Below are 14,545 nucleotides of genomic sequence, written 5' to 3' on the forward strand. Positions count from 1 at the left end.
TTAGTTATGCTAATGTCTAATGCTAGACATTAGCATAACTCTGGTTTACTGTACATTTGACTCAACCACCAGCCTGGCTCTGATGAGTTGTTAGCTTGCCTCTAATTAGCGGTTTGCTCGACTTCTTGGTGACTAATTTCTGCCTAACTGTTCACATTGATGTGATTGTTGTCTGTTCTCTACTTTCTGCAGCTCATATCTTCTCTTTATCATCCAGGTTCCAAACAACTGAACCATCTGTTGTATAATATTGGCAGTAAAAACAGGTCAAACACACTTTAGATTTCCCTCAATAAAGGATGGCAAAGATGAAACTGCTGAGATAGATTGACTTATGTAAGAGTTTAACACACATACACACACACACACACACCTCACTGAGACCAGGCTGAGGTTTCCTCCCTAGCAGGCAAAAAAACACTCTGATAGGTTTGTCTTTGTGTTTGTTTCCTGGAAGCATAATAGAAAGCTTTCACATCCTCGTCTCTATGGTAACTGCATCCCCATCTGTCGGTCCTTCACACTTTTCGTTCCTGTCTTGGTCTCTCGTTGTTTTAATTTAAAATTTGACTTCTTTTTTATTCCGAGAAGCTCCTCAGTTTAAAAACGCCGTGGTTCCGTGTTTTTCTGTGACATATTTCCCCCGTCGGAGCGGCTTTGAACGCATCGTCACTCACACCTGCACTCAGCTGTTCATGTTTGGCTGGTTTGTTTGATGGAGGCAGCTGCTTTAGATCCCAGACGCTCACATTCAGATATTTCACACTAGTTGAAATATCTGTGTACAGCTTTTGAATTTTGCTACATAAAATTCACTTCACATTCCAATAATTCCAGTTAACAATTAGGCTTTATTTGATTGATGCCACTGTAAAACCAGACAGTATAATCTCCCTCCTGCAGGAATCCCAGGATGCCTGGACGGGTTACTGATTTATAACTCCTAAAATCCAGCTGGCTACAGTTTTTTCCCATCCCTCCATCGATATATAAATATTTTGTTCTGCTAATTAGCCTCATTACAGTAATTTATGGGCCGGGTCATGGTGCTGCTGGCGCCATGTGAGGCCTTTATGTGTTTGTTTACCAACGTATTGGTGTGAGTGTGTGTGAATGGAGCGTGGGCGGCTGATGGCCCACTCTGCTCCTCCATGGCTGCAACCTGAGGCGATGAGAGCGAATAATGTCGCTCTGCAGCTTCCTGCTCCCACAGTGACCCAAGAGGCCTGAACCAGCTGCCTCACTGGTGCCATTATGTAACCTTTAGATGTGAATTAAACCGCTTTTCAACACTTAAAGTGGATTCTGTTAGCTTAGAAAACTAATTAAATGGACTATTTTATTTATATTTGTTATTATGTAGGTTTTATATGCTTGATTTGTTGGTTCATTTGTTGGCCAAAATAGTCAACTCCATGATTCTACTCTACTTTCTGACTTTATCAAACTTTTCTTTACAATATTGCTTTAGTTCATCGAGGTTAGCAGAGATTTGTGTTTTCACACTTTATAGTTCGATATGTTTGGTTTGATTTGGGACCAGAACTCCAACATCTGTTACATTTTCAGCTGATGTGGTTCTGTGAGTCAAACAAGCCAAACCTTTTGAAAAACCTGTTCCCCTCCTCGCCTGTGGGGGCGCTGCACCAAGAACCACCAAAGGAAATGATACAGAAACCTCTGGAAAAAAAACCACTTTCTTCTTCACAAAGTCAGATTTTATCAGTTGTTAGATAAATGTTTTTGTCTTTGGCAAAAAATCAAGTGCTAGCGCTAGTCGCGCTAGCACTAGAGTCTAGACTGTCGCATTTGTTTTGGTTGTATTTACCCAGAATGCCCTGCGCTGTAGTCCACTTCCTGCTTTTGGCGCGGTCTCCATTCTGCTTGTATACATTCGGCCCGTGTCAAAGTTCACTTCAACCGAACTGAGGCCGAGGTTTGTAGGTTCGCTTTTTGTTCACATCTCCCCAAACAAACTAAACTTTCTATACAAACGAACCAGTCTGACCAGCGGCCACCATTTTGTTTTACAGCTTGTATTTATTTGGACTTTGAATTCAGGTCAACTTTTTTGCTAACTGGCTAAGCTAACCTTCTGGTTTCATAACATTTCTGCTCTGCCTTTATTTTCCCTCAGGTTTTATTCTGACCTGTTTGCTGTTTGCCAGTATGGATGTGACAGTGAAGCTTGTTTCTGCAGACTGTAACCTTCAGCTTTCTGTGTAAACAACTAAAAAAAATTTGGCAACAGTTTGAAGGTTAGAAAATGATGTGTGCAAATTAGAAAAATGTTATAAGACTGTATAAATCAGGTTTTATCTGGCTCCAACGCTGACAATCTGATTAACTGACAATCGATTGAAAGGTTATCTACTGCAGGTGAGATTCTGGTTTAGATTTCTGTTTAGAAAACCTTCAAATCTGGAATATATTCATCTATCCAGCAGCAGAAATGATGAAAACAGAGACGCTGCTGCTCACCGAGGCGTTTAAAGACTGAAGGATTCGCCTTGAAATGGATTTTCTTAGAAACGAAGCAAGAAAATTAGATAAAGCTGAAACTAATGAGTCACCTGGCCTTAAGTGAAGGAGGGTTAATTACTCTTTTATGACTTTAAATGAACAAATGGAGATAAAAGAAGACGTCTTGAAGTAATTAAAGGGAAGATGTTACATTTGGAGTCGGTACAAAGGAGAGAGGAACTCAGGGTATTAACTCTACATGTCAAAAGTTATAAATCTTATAATAATCACAGCTGTATTTGGTCTGATGTTTATCAGATCAAAAGTTTTTATGTTTTTATGTTTCCTGCATAAATAATCAGACACATCAGCTCATTTTTCCATCTTCCTCCTCGGCAGCAGCAGCAGCCCTCCTCTGTTTTCCGTCCATTAGCTCTCAGATCAGCCCGTTGTTGGCTGTAAAATGTTCGCTGGATGAGAATATTAACTCGCTCTCTTTCTGTCTTTCCTGTTTTTCTCCGGCCGTCGTCACAGAAAGTCAGCGAGAAAGTCGGAGGAGCAGAAGGAACCAAGCTGGACGATGACTTCAAGGAAATGGAAAAGGTCATTTATCCTTAAACGTCCAATTAACCGTTTAAAAGTATCTAAAAAGTTCTGAATCAAGGCATTGTGATGCTTATAACTGCCTGTTTTAATCGTTTAAACACAAATGTAACTTAATCTTAGTGATGCACCGTTTGCAGTTTTCTGGCCGATCGTCAATCAATAAAAACCCTGATCTGATTCTGATTAATGATCAAAAAGCTTTGATAAAATTAAAAACTGGCATTATTCTTTCTTTAAATGAAATCAGTAGTTTATTTGATTCTAATGTGCTAAAGTATTAAATATTTTAAATATCCTAATTTGTTAAACCGATACCAAAGTATCAACATTCCTTATTTTACTTTTTAAATGATTTTTAATGGAAGAATTCTTATAAAATTTCTGCATTCTAGTAAGATAGATCTTTATTCTGGCAATATAACTTTATTCTGCTAATATTACTTGTTTTATCTTGACTTTGTTGTGTAATATTAAGACTTAGTTTATTTTATGTTTTTACTTATAAAAATCACTTATTTTTGTGATAATTGGTTCTGAATGTATTAGTTTGTTCCTCTTTTTCTCCTGCAGAAGGTGGACATCACCAGCAGAGCGGTGCTGGACATCATGACCAAAACCACAGAGTACCTGCAGCCCAATCCAGGTGAGGTTCTCACACACACACACACACACACACACACGCACACACACACACACACACACACACACACACACACACACACAGTATGAAAACATGGCTGACAGTCAGAGCCTGTGCTTGCCGGCAGCATCCAGAGCCAAGCTGAGTATGATCAACACCATGTCGAAGATCCGCGGCCAGGAGAAGGGGCCCGGCTACCCGCAGGCCGAGTCCATCCTGGGAGACGCCATGCTGAAGTTTGGCCGGGATCTGGGAGAAGAGTCCTGCTTTGGTAAGCAGGAAGCTGCTCCCATCTACTGAACTGGGTTTTCCTTAAATACTGGGGAGAAAAACACTGGAAACTCAGCAGGTTCAAGGCTTTAAGGCAGGGGCCCAAAGTGGGTCCTGGAGGGCCGAGGTCCTGCATGTTTTAGTCTCTCCCTGGTTTAACGCACCTGGATCAAATGATCAAGGCCCAAGAAGAACATTGACCTGCTGAGAAGGTTGTTGGTACCAGGGAGAGACTAAAACATGCAGGATGCCGGCCCTCCAGAACCGACTCTGTGGACCCTTATTAAGGTGTTTTTATTTAACTGAACTAGTCCGTCTTGTTCAGAGGAGATGAAAACTTTCTGGCTGGTTCTTTGAACCACAAGACTTCTGGGAAATTTACTAAATATCAATACAGATAAGTCATTAATAAATAAAACAGTTTAGTTGATTCCAAGTGCAGATTTTGCACGTTTTTATTCCTCCATTTGAGTTTCCACTGCTTCTAAAAAGAGACGAAGCACTTTAAAAAACACCCAGCTGTTTTTTGTAATGAATTTATGTTTGTTGATGTCCGAAAAATTATCTGAATGTGACCTCACAAATCAGCAGGATGAATTTTTGGTTAAAACATGTTTGTTTTCATTCAGAGGGTAGAAAATCCAGAAATTTCACTAAAGTAAGAGTAGAGATACTTCATACTAAAATTACTCAAGTAAAATGTACAGTGTAGTAGAAATACTCCTTGAAGTTACTTAAGTAAATGTAACTAGTTACTACCCAACTCTAGTCATGAGTACTTTTGACTTGACGGTTCTGTTCCGTTCGTCCAGGCCTGGCGCTGATCGACGCCGGCGAGGCCATGAAGGAGCTCGGCGAGGTGAAGGACGCTCTGGACATGGAGGTCAAGCAGAACTTCATCGACCCGCTGCAGAACCTCCACGACAAAGACCTGAAGGAGATCCAGGTGGGCCGACCGCTGAGGAGACGCCGAACGAACCGAACGGCGACCGGAACCGACTCCAGCTAACGTCTTGTGTTTGATCGCTGCAGCATCATCTGAAGAAAATGGAGGGTCGGCGTCTGGACTTCGACTACAAGAAGAAACGTCAGGGAAAAGTCCAGGACGACGAGATCAAGCAGGCGCTGGAGAAGTTCGACGAGAGCAAAGAGATCGCCGAGCAGAGCATGTTCAACCTGCTGGAGAGCGACGTAAGAAACATGGCTGAAGCCTGGCCTGCTGTTGCTAGGAGACGATTCAATCCAGACTTACAGGAAATACAACATATGCAAACAGCATTAAACAGTTTCATGAGTTATTTTCACTGTGTTTATATTATCTGCAATCATTTTAACATTTTAAATGATATTAATCTTCCTTTCATGTATATTTTATGGTTTAAATTTAAAGCAATTTGTGTTTCATCTTTTATAACTCCATTAATTCTGACATTTTTGTATGATTTGTTTAAATTTTATATGATTTATTTAATTTTATCTTTATTTCTTTTAATATATTTGCATTTTATTTATTTTACTTTCACACTTTTGTTTTTATATTTTAATTTGTAACTAATTCACTTTAAAAAATCTTTAGGACTTTTTATATATTTATATATATTTTTTTATTCTTTAGGGATTAGGTATTATTCATATTTTGTTATTTATAATCAGAACAACAAACTGTGACTCTCATTAAAAAAAGAAAAACAAATCTCCTAAAAACAGAAACTTAATCAGATATTTGAATATTTTTTATTTGTAAACAGTTTCTTCTTCTTCTTCTTCTTCTGTCAGTTCCACGTTTTCAGCCACGTCTCTGTTTATCAGAGCAGTAGGAAAACAAAAGACTCTCAGGCCTGCAGAGCAGAACCAGATTCAGGCCCAGCAGGCAGAACCATAACAACCTGTGTGTGTGTGTGTGTGTGTGTGTGTGTGTGTGTGTGTGTGTGTGTGTGTGTGTGTGTGTGTGTGTGTGTGTGTGTGTGTGTGTGTGTGTGTGTGTGTGTGTGTGTGTGTGTGTGTGTGTGTGTGTGTGCGTGCGTGTGTGTGTGTGCTCCAGATAGAGCAGGTGAGCCAGCTGGCAGCGCTGGTCCAGGCCCAGTTGGAATACCACAGCCGCTCCTCAGAAATCCTCCAGCAGCTCTCCAGCAAGATGGAGGACAGGTATCGATCCGTCCTCCCACCTGGGCTCAGACATAAGCCAGTGAACGTAGATCTGCGCGTTTTCACTGAAACATTTGTCTTTTCCCGTCTCCAGGATAAAAGAAGTGTCCAGTAAACCCAGGAAGGAGTACACTCCCAAACCCAAGATGACTCTGGAGCTCCTGCCCCCCAGCGAGAGCCACAACGGGGGGATCCACTCGGCCAAATCCCCGGGGAAATCACCAGGTATCCAACATGCGTCCAACCGGAAAAATAAAGTCACACTGAGGCTTAAATTCAAACCTGTGGATGGAAATTAACTTGAAAACTGGTAAAAGAGTTAGAAATGAAGCACAAAAAGAAAAATCTGCCATCTTTTTGCCTTTTAACATGGAGAATATTTAAATGTTTATTGATTTAGTTGAAATAACCTCAAGAAAAGTGGCAAATTTTCTGCCAAATTTCTGTTTTCTAGCTTTCAATTTTAAGAAAATATGATGCAGTTGCCAGTTTCTACCAGCAGGTGGCAGACTCATGCCATCACCTCATAATTATGTCTATTGAAAAAGAATCAATGGGATCAGAGATGAGCTTTACTAATTATACTGTCATTTATATTCAGACATTAGTCAAAATTCTCTGTAGAAAATATGTCAAATTTATCTTTTTATATTTTTTACAGACCTTGAGAATAATTTTAATGTTGGTAAAGAGTACGAACCATAACTCCAACTCATATTTTGTGCTATAATGACGAGAGTTGGGTAGTAAATAGACACATTTACTCAATTACATTTACTTGAGTAACTTTTGGGAGTATTTTTACTACACTGTTTTTTTTTGGTTTTTTTTTACTTTTGCTTGACTAATATTATTATGAAGTATTTCTATTTGCTACTTGAGTAGAATTTCTGTTACTCTCCGGTATAAAATATTATGGATTACATGTATATAAAGTGTTTCTCCGTGTATTTCTGATTGGTGGAGATGACTTTGACTGGTCCAGTGACCAGCTTGTGTTTTGTCGTCGTCTCTCAGCGCCGATGGACCAGCCCTGCTGTCGAGCGCTCTACGACTTCGAGCCAGAGAACGAGGGCGAGTTAGGCTTCAAGGAGGGCGACATCATCACTCTGACCAATCAGATCGACGAGAACTGGTACGAGGGCATGATCAACGGCCAGTCGGGCTTCTTCCCCATCAACTACGTGGATATCCTGGTGCCGCTGCCCCACTAGTGTCCGGTTCTTCCCTCTCGACCAATCCGGACACCCGTGAAACAGCCTGTATTTGCAGAAACGACAAACCACGCCCTCCTTCTACTTCTTCTTCTTCTTCTGTGCTTCTGTGCAATTCTGCTTTCACTACAATGGACCAAACCGAGAGAGGCGCTGGACAAGACAGGACTTTCAAAAAGAGACGATGAGGAGAGGAGGAGGAGACTATAGGGTAAGCGGTGCAGCAACGGAGAACTGAAAGAGACGAGAAGATGGAGAGATGTTGGTCTGTTAAAGCATGGTGCATAGCCTGGCAGCAATGGACACCAATGAGGCTTTAGAGACTTGCAAACAAGGCACAGTGTATTATGTACATGCATGTCTGAATGTGTGTTTCAACCTGTCTGTACTCCGTTATGACGAAGCCAGCACAAATTCCTGCTCATCGGTTACCAACCTGACAGCTTTTCCTCATCTCTTTGCTTTGACTTCTTCTGCTTTTCTAGAAGTTTTCATTTTTGCTCTCTCCGTCTTACTAGCACTGCCTTTTAGCATGGCTCCGTAACCTATAGAGCTACAGCTGTTGTCATTTTACTAACTCTGCCTTTCTCGGAGTCGGCGTAGATTTTCAGTTCAGTGGTTGAATGCATGGACCAGCCACATCAACGGTTTAGGAGATTAGACCCAGTTCCAGGGTGAATACGAGGTTTAATCTTTGAGTTTATCTGTCTTGGATGGAAACTTTAGCAGAGTTTTAGAAGACAGCAGCCATGTTGGGTCGGTGAAAGAGAGGAAAACCTTGAGGTTGCCGTGTTCTACAGCGGCTAAAATAAACTGGTAACCATTTGTAGAAAGATTTGCACTGAGCTACAGAGAGGTTTTGTTTTTCTGTCCTTCTAGAGTCACATCTGTTGGTTTTAAAGTGTGGAGCTGTTTGCAGATTTGTCTAGTTCCCTGCCTTTGCACGCGAGAATGACTCGCTGAAATCTTAACGTTTAATGTTCAGGACTTTGGTCCAACATGCATTCAGTTCAGATGTTGATCACTGCCTCCCTAAAACGACACATAACTGTTGAAGTAGGAAACAAAATAGTTTACAGAAAACTCATCTTCTGCAGCAATTACAATTTTCAGTAATTTCACCAACAACCAGTTTTTACCATCAGTCAGATTTTAACATAAAATTAAAATGATTAATTAGGCTTCTTAGGAATACAAAAATGCTATTTCTGATCATCTATATCAGATAAAAAATGTCACTTGAAGGAGTTTGACTTTGATTTCTGCATTAATGAGATTTATTGGAAGGAGTGAACTCTAAATACCGTCAATGACCAATTCTGGCCTAAAATATGAACTCAACTTTAAACAAAAACACAATTTCATCACTAAAACATAATTAAATCTTGTTTTTATATATAGTTTGATACGCTGATCATTTTCTGTACTATAGCAACTATTGCTAGCCTTTTATTTCCTAATGTTATTTGGGTTAAAGTTTATAGTTACAACTATTTGCAAGATATTGCATCATCAAATTCTGTTTAAATGCATCAACCAAACTTATTATGTTTTTAACATTATCATATTTAATTTCCCTTTGGGATCAATAAATTATTCTTTAACTGACCTGAACAATATTCATTTAAACAAAAAATATAGAATTAGGTTTTCTATCTTCAATGGTACAGAAGATCAGAAGGTTATTTTTATTTTATTTTTGACTTGGTCGAGTCAACATAAACATTAAAACGCTAAACGTGCCAGAATGTCGTCGCCGGTCTGAAACTCCCTCCAGGTTTCCAGCTGGATGGGGAAAATCCTAGAACCTCAATGGTGCTCTGAGAATTTTGTTCTGGTTCTAGAAATTTCAGCAGAAAATATACAAGATATAGTTTGGGTTTGTTCATAAAACCAGTTTCATTGTTGGTGGTAAATATTGTCCATACTTGTTCTAGTTGATGTATAATTAGACGGGACAGGACTGGTACTACAGTTACTTGTTTTAGTTTCTGGATCAGTAGCGTTCTTTGTATTTGGGTTTAAAGGTGTTTGTTACAACCTCATGAAAGAGATTAAGTTGGTAACTGTTGCATATAGCTCTTCAATAATACAGTAGTTTATCAAGCAGTTAAGCTATACTGGTAGTAATAAAAAATACATTCATAAAAAACCTTTAGTTCACTTAAATGCTTTAGTGAAACATCTGAGATGTTCGATTTTTGACTTAATGCTAGTTACATGTTTTTAACATCTAGAGGTTTAAGATTAGCATGTGTTCCAGAAGCCAGTTGAAATTCACATACTGATGAGGCATAACTGTTTCAAAGTTTTGATTTTGCAAAACTGAAAAGGCATTTTTACATTTCTAGGAGTTTTGCTAGCAAAAAATATAACCGGAGTGCTAAATGTTGTACTTGCGGCTTCCTCTTGTACCATAGTGCTATTTTTAAACAGCTCCAAATTTACATTAAGACTTTTTTAATTCTAATATTTAGCATTAATTTTAAATGCAAACTCTTTTATCCTGGTAATAATTGCATTTAACAAACAATATCAGCAGGAATCTGTGCTAGCAAAGCTAATGCTAACTGTGTAAAGAGTGGCTAATCACACACAACCGTTAGCATCATATATTAGTGCTTTAATGACAATGTTGAGCAGAGAACTCATCAGTATACACTGGCTAAATACTGAATACCTCATGTAACATTAAGCGAAGTTAGCAACGTCTTTTGGATTAGACTGTCAGAGGGTCATTCTTCATTTATAAGCACTGCTCGCTTTTGTCACGTCTTATTAGTTAAATTATTTTAAATAGGTAACCTAACGTCTGTGGTAACATTTTAACATGTTACATGGTAATATGGACTTATTTCCATTAGTAAGGATTTGGATACAAGTAAGATATAATTGTTTTTGTATTGACTTTTGTATTGAGTTTTAAAACAGACACGTGAGTATCCTTCATATACTATCCATCTAAATTCAGTTGAAAAATATCGCAAGTATTACTTCTCTCTAAATTTCCAGTTGTTTTAATAATAACAACACAGACTACTGATTTTTGTCTTCAGAATATTTGCATTGTTCTTCAGCTTTCTTCAACTGGACAGAAGCAACTTTACCTCATTATTGCTTTATCAAATGACATTAGAATCAAGCCGGTGATGAAAGGATTTAACATGTCATACACTATTTTGGCTGGAGAATAGTGAACTTTGAAGCTGTAAAAACAAAAAATAGAGTATTTTAGACATGAATGCTAATATTATGAAACTGCAGTGTCAAGCTTACCACAGAGATCTACCGTCAAATAAACAATAAACACCATGGCAATAAATGACGCAACAATAAAATTTAACATTTCAATAAGAACACAAGCTATTATCTATCTATCTATCTATCTATCTATCTATCTATTGGCTAGATAGCTAGCTTGCATGCTAGCTCGCTAGCAATCTGTAGATAAGTCTATCTGTTAGCTAGCTAGCTTGCATGCTGGCTAGTGGTCCCAGCTAACAGTCTATCTATCTATTGGCTACTTAGCTTGCATGCTAGCTAGTTATTTCTAGCTCTAACAGTCTATCTGTTGGCTAACTAGCTTGCATGCTAGTTAGCAATCACTAGCTAACAGTCCGATGTGCGACACCAAAATAAGACTAATGAACTTTCTCTGCCACATTCTAGCTACTCCTAAACTGTTGCAGGTTTTAGAAGATGGAGGTTTGGAGCACAATGTATGTTCAGTGTTTTTCTTTTTTATTTTATGTTTTTTAAAAATTTTTCTACCTTTTTTTCATTGCGTGAACTTCTGTGTCTAAAAATCTGATTTTCAGATTCTGTCTGTGGAAGGTTTGTGAGCTGCACGCAACCGAAGCGCTTAATGTTTGCTGTCAAGGATGGCTGTCCAAACACAAAATCAGTAAAAATACGACTAGTGAGACGTCTGTCTCAGCTTTCATTGTGAGCAATTAGCTTATTTTAGAAAGTGCTATATAATTGCTCCGTGGGCAAGCTTTTATCCCACTTAGGTCTAAGCATTCCTATTTAAACTACAAAGTGCTTTATGACTTTTTTATTTTCTGTTAAATGTCTTAATTTAATTCGGCCCAGCTTTTACCTGTTTCTGTTTTCTGTCTTTGCCGATTTGCCCTCTATGGCGACATGTATTCTAACCTCAATGAGGAACTTGTTGTACAGTGTTATTCTCCATGTTCACTATTCACTTACGTGAGTGTCAGACCTCGGCGACTTTACTTGCCTCTTCTTAGTTTTCAGCGTAATGTGTGGACTGAAGGATAAAACGTAGCACTTAAACCAAACCTGGTTTCATCTCAGCCTTTCATCGGTTGGAAGCTAGCAAAAACACTCATCTGGGGTGACCTTCAAACTATTTAGGAAAGGAAAAAAGCTGAGCATTGATATTAAAATGCAATGCTTTTTCAGTTTGAGTTTAAATTGAGACTTTTTCATCTGCCTTAGTGTTTTAGTTTTTTTATGGGGGCATTAAAAGATTTTATTGAATGGAGTTAGCCTCTTTCTGCTTCGACGGCACCAAAACAGACATTTTTCTCCTGTAATTCAATTGCATCATCATGACGTAAATTAGTGCAGCTTTCCATTTACTTCAAAGATAGGAACTGTGAGCCCCGAAAGAGCCAAAGAAGAAAAAGCAAAATGTGCTTTAGCAAGACCCTGACTTGTTTGTGTAAGATCCCAGAAAGGCTTTGCAAAACCCCTTCAAGTTTTCTTATGACATCAGGCAAAGATTTGCAAGATCCGAGGAGTGATGAAATCCCACAAAAGTTTTATTGGATAAAGCAAAAGTTAAAAAGGATTAATGCAATTAGTCTTCAGTAATTGCAGTCCTAGTCACTGCCCAAGTGTTGTTGCAGTTTGTCTACATTGATGAACATTTAAATGAAACTCAAACTTATGATTTATTTGTCTTGTCTCAGGCCTAAACCACATGTGGGTCAATATCTGGTCAAACGAATACATTTTTATGTGTTTTTGCCTTTTATCCACACAAAAACTCTGTTTAATATCACTAAAGTGATTATAAAAACTCCAAACAAAGTGGAGATTTGGGAGAACTCCGTATTTAACAAAAAATCAACAATATATCCACAAACCTCGTTTGACACATTTCCCAATCGACAGTCTTATTTTAATAACTTTATATTCTAATGCACTATTTAAATATAGTTCAACCCATTAATCTGCCCACACAAATGAACCTCCTGGCGCCATGTTTAATTCCTAACAGGAAGTCGTGATTGTTTTGAAACAATCTGATCAGCTGACAGGTTGTAGTTTGGCGTTACACTGCCCCCTATGGGTTTGGCATGCTTAATACAACGCTCAGGGGTGAATTTGTTTGGGTTCAACTGGATGAAAACGTATATGAAACTGATCCTGTGTGTATGATATTATTTTTTTAATAAATGTGGCGTAGAGATTTGTTTATAAAAAGACATGGCTACGTCTTTTTATAAACAATTACAGAATTATTGGTGATTCTGAAACTATTATGGTTTTACCAACACATTTTAATAATTGTATTTATATTTTTTCACATGTTCTGATCATTTTGAGAGCGGGTGATGATCATATGTGTTTCCATGGCTAATGGAGGTGGAAGTCACACATTTCTGATGCAGAGTCTTTCCCTTATCTGCCTCTTGAACCCTCATCTTTTTCAGGAACCCGAAAACCTTTATGGGATCTTACAAAAAAAACAAGCCAGGATCTCTGAACATGTGTGGAATCTCTGAGAACTTTTGAGAAATCTTGCGACTCTTTTTTGGGATCTTACGAAACAAAAAATGTTAGAATCTTCCAAAAGCCATTTGGGATCTCTGGCAAAATATTGGAAAATCTTACAGATGCTGTGAAAATAACTTGGGATTTTCTTATAGTACTTTTGGGACTGAGAATAACATCTCAGACCAGTTTAATTGGTTTTCAGTAAAAGTCAGATAAAAGTCTGTAATCGTTGTCTTCAGTGACCAGATTGAATGCTAGCAATGCCAACCAACAGCAACAGGTTATTTCTCTCTGCATTTATCTATGACTGTTTTGAAAATAGATACAGTTTTATGTGTGTGTTTTAGCAAATTTTCAACAGTCATAAATGCAGTTGGACAGTTCCATCTGTCACCACATGTCCTGCATGTGGCGGCCATATTGGATCTAAACTGACGTTGCTCAACCTGCTTTCTGAAAATGTTTGCACTATGATTTCTGAGGCATAATAATTTGGCCTTGGTCTGACCTGTGGCTGTGTTACATAATGAAGCTGTACGCCTTGTGGCTGTATTAAAAATGAGATGTAAAAATAAACAGCTCTATGCCTGTGGAACCTGCCGTTCTCTGGTGAGCTACTTGTGTGTATGTAAATATATATACACAACTCATTACTATTTATTTAAGTATTGTACATATTCATTTGGTTATTTATTGATTTATTTATTCCAGAGTCCTGTTTATTCGTCAGGCACCTGTGACATTACTTTGATGGTTGTAATCACTTGGGTTTGTGGTGTAGCAGAGAGGAGGAGGTGGTTATTTTCAGGGTCTGTGGGTGGGGTGGAGAAAGAAACCATAGCTGTGATTCTAACTGTTGCTCTCCTCGTATTGGACAGTGATATACTCTAAGACCACTGTATGTATAACTGCTTGTTGTGAAGATGATCTACAGTGATATGACAATAAAGAACTAAAACCACAATCAAAAGCTGTGTATAATGTGTCTAAGGTTTATTTTATATACAGAGTCTTCATTCAAAATCTGAATCAAAGAGAAAAAAGTGTTTGCTATAGTGTAAAGATTGATGCGTTTTTTTAATGCTTGTTTTCCAGAACAACTAGCAAAATCATATGAACTTCAAAAATGTTACATCAGGGTAGATTTTGCTTTTTAGAGTGAATAATGCAAACGAATAAAGCAGCTAGTTAATTGAGACCAGAATGGGTAAAATATGACGCCATGTTAGGGTCATTGTAGAAGAAGGAATAAATTTCCGCCAAAATATCATTGAATTATTCTAGAAAAGACCAAAAAAAAAAATTTAATTACAACTTTTCAAACTCAGAAACTGACATGTTTGGGGTTTTTTTTTACTGGAAAATGTCTTAGATTAATCTCAAACTTTATGAGTGTTTTTATAAAGTTTAAAAGGTGTGATTATTTTCACTGTAAAATGAATTCCTGTTTGATTTT

The 14,545-nt window shown here is 38.1% G+C and overlaps 1 protein-coding gene across 1 annotated transcript in view; it reads left to right on the forward strand.

Moving 5' to 3' along the window:
* Positions 1-14,059, forward strand: part of LOC102227723 (endophilin-A1-like) — a 28,131-nt gene extending 14,072 nt beyond the window's left edge. The window contains exons 2-9 of the mRNA XM_005812332.3: positions 2,998-3,066; positions 3,640-3,712; positions 3,837-3,980; positions 4,792-4,925; positions 5,012-5,170; positions 6,021-6,124; positions 6,219-6,349; positions 7,142-14,059. Coding sequence (XP_005812389.1) covers positions 2,998-3,066; positions 3,640-3,712; positions 3,837-3,980; positions 4,792-4,925; positions 5,012-5,170; positions 6,021-6,124; positions 6,219-6,349; positions 7,142-7,338 — 1,011 coding nt within the window. The 3' untranslated portion in view covers positions 7,339-14,059. The remainder of the gene's footprint in view (positions 1-2,997; positions 3,067-3,639; positions 3,713-3,836; positions 3,981-4,791; positions 4,926-5,011; positions 5,171-6,020; positions 6,125-6,218; positions 6,350-7,141) is intronic.
* The last annotated feature ends 486 nt before the right edge of the window (positions 14,060-14,545 follow it).

The sequence above is a fragment of the Xiphophorus maculatus genome, chromosome 14 (genome assembly GCF_002775205.1).
Source record: "Xiphophorus maculatus strain JP 163 A chromosome 14, X_maculatus-5.0-male, whole genome shotgun sequence".
Lineage (NCBI taxonomy): Eukaryota > Metazoa > Chordata > Actinopteri > Cyprinodontiformes > Poeciliidae > Xiphophorus > Xiphophorus maculatus.